This window comes from Trichoderma citrinoviride (assembly GCF_003025115.1).
Source record: "Trichoderma citrinoviride strain TUCIM 6016 unplaced genomic scaffold BBK36scaffold_441, whole genome shotgun sequence".
Taxonomy (NCBI): domain Eukaryota; kingdom Fungi; phylum Ascomycota; class Sordariomycetes; order Hypocreales; family Hypocreaceae; genus Trichoderma; species Trichoderma citrinoviride.
In genome coordinates this window covers 1-1,182 of record NW_020195149.1, presented here as the reverse complement: position 1 = coordinate 1,182, position 1,182 = coordinate 1, and the positions used below count along the sequence as shown (strand labels likewise).

The 1,182-nt window shown below is 64.3% G+C and overlaps 1 protein-coding gene across 1 annotated transcript; it reads left to right on the top strand.

The window, feature by feature from the left end:
* Nucleotides 1-3: 3 nt before the first annotated feature.
* BBK36DRAFT_122155 (hypothetical protein) lies at nucleotides 4-1,182 on the top strand (the record flags this gene model as incomplete). Its single annotated transcript, XM_024897439.1, has 1 exon — nucleotides 4-1,182. A coding segment is annotated over one exon (1,179 nt), but the record flags the coding sequence as incomplete, so codon positions are not given.

The window sequence follows — 1,182 nt, the reverse complement described above, 5'->3', positions numbered from 1 at the left end:
TCCATGACCAGCAGCATCGACGATGCCATCCGCGAGCTGCACTGCGAACTGAAGCGAAGCGACAGCAGACGATCCTCCATCCTCGCCGCCAGGGCTGCTTCCGCCTCCGCCGCCGCCGACTCCGACTCCAACCCCAACCACAACTCGACGACGCGCCTGCGCCGCCATCCCTCCAACTCCAACTCGACCTCGTCCGCCGCCGCCGCTGCCAGGCAAAGGGGCTACTCGCCCGCCTACGTCATGTCGCCCACCTCCTCCCTCAGCGGCCGCATGCGCTCCGGCTCCAACGCCTCCGCCGGCCGCCCGGAGCACGACGCCATCAACTCCATCCTGTCCCGTCACGGCCCCGGCAAGAGCTCCGTCAGGAGTGTGCGTTCCGCCAAGCCATCCCTGGCCGAGATCTCCGAGTCCGAACCAATCTCCCTGACCCAGCACGTCCTCGACCAGGTCGACGCAGTGTCCCCGGCCGAGCAGCACGCCGCCGCCAGCTCCCGCAGCATCATCGAGCAGGACGCCGTCGGCCTGCCGCACACGGACGAGTTCCACGACATGCTCGAGGGTGGCTTCCGGAGCCACCGGGCCTCGAACCTGGTCCTCGTCAACCCGGACCTGCCCTCGAGCTCCGACTACGACGAGAGCGAGCACGAGCGCGATGCCTACGACCATGACGACCGGCCCATGACGGCCAATTCTACAAATACCTTCCAAGTGGCCCAGGATGCATTTGTCGACTTTGACGGCGCCCACTGCGAGACGGATACGGAAGATGATCGTTTCGCTTCTACCATCGACATGGGGGCGCCCTCGCACAAGCGAGAGAGCCTTCCCGACATGCACCAGCATCAGCACCAGCAGCCTCATCTTCTTCCCCAGCTGCCCCAATCTTATTCCCAAGACCAGGCCTACGCCCATACCTCAACCCTACCTCCTATCCTTGATGACGATCACCTACCTACTCCCCAGCCCCCCGCGACTGAATTTGTGAGGCCGCAGTCTTATTTCGATGAGCAAAGCGGCCAGCACATGCTGTTCTATCCAGCCCGTGTCCCTGCCATGCTCAACCTGCCGCCCAAGCTGTCCAACAAGCCCAAGGCCGCCGACCGCAACCAGAGACGCTCCCAGCTCCTGGGCGCCATGATGCAGCCCAAGAGAAAGTCCGTCGTCCCCGACCTCGACAAAATC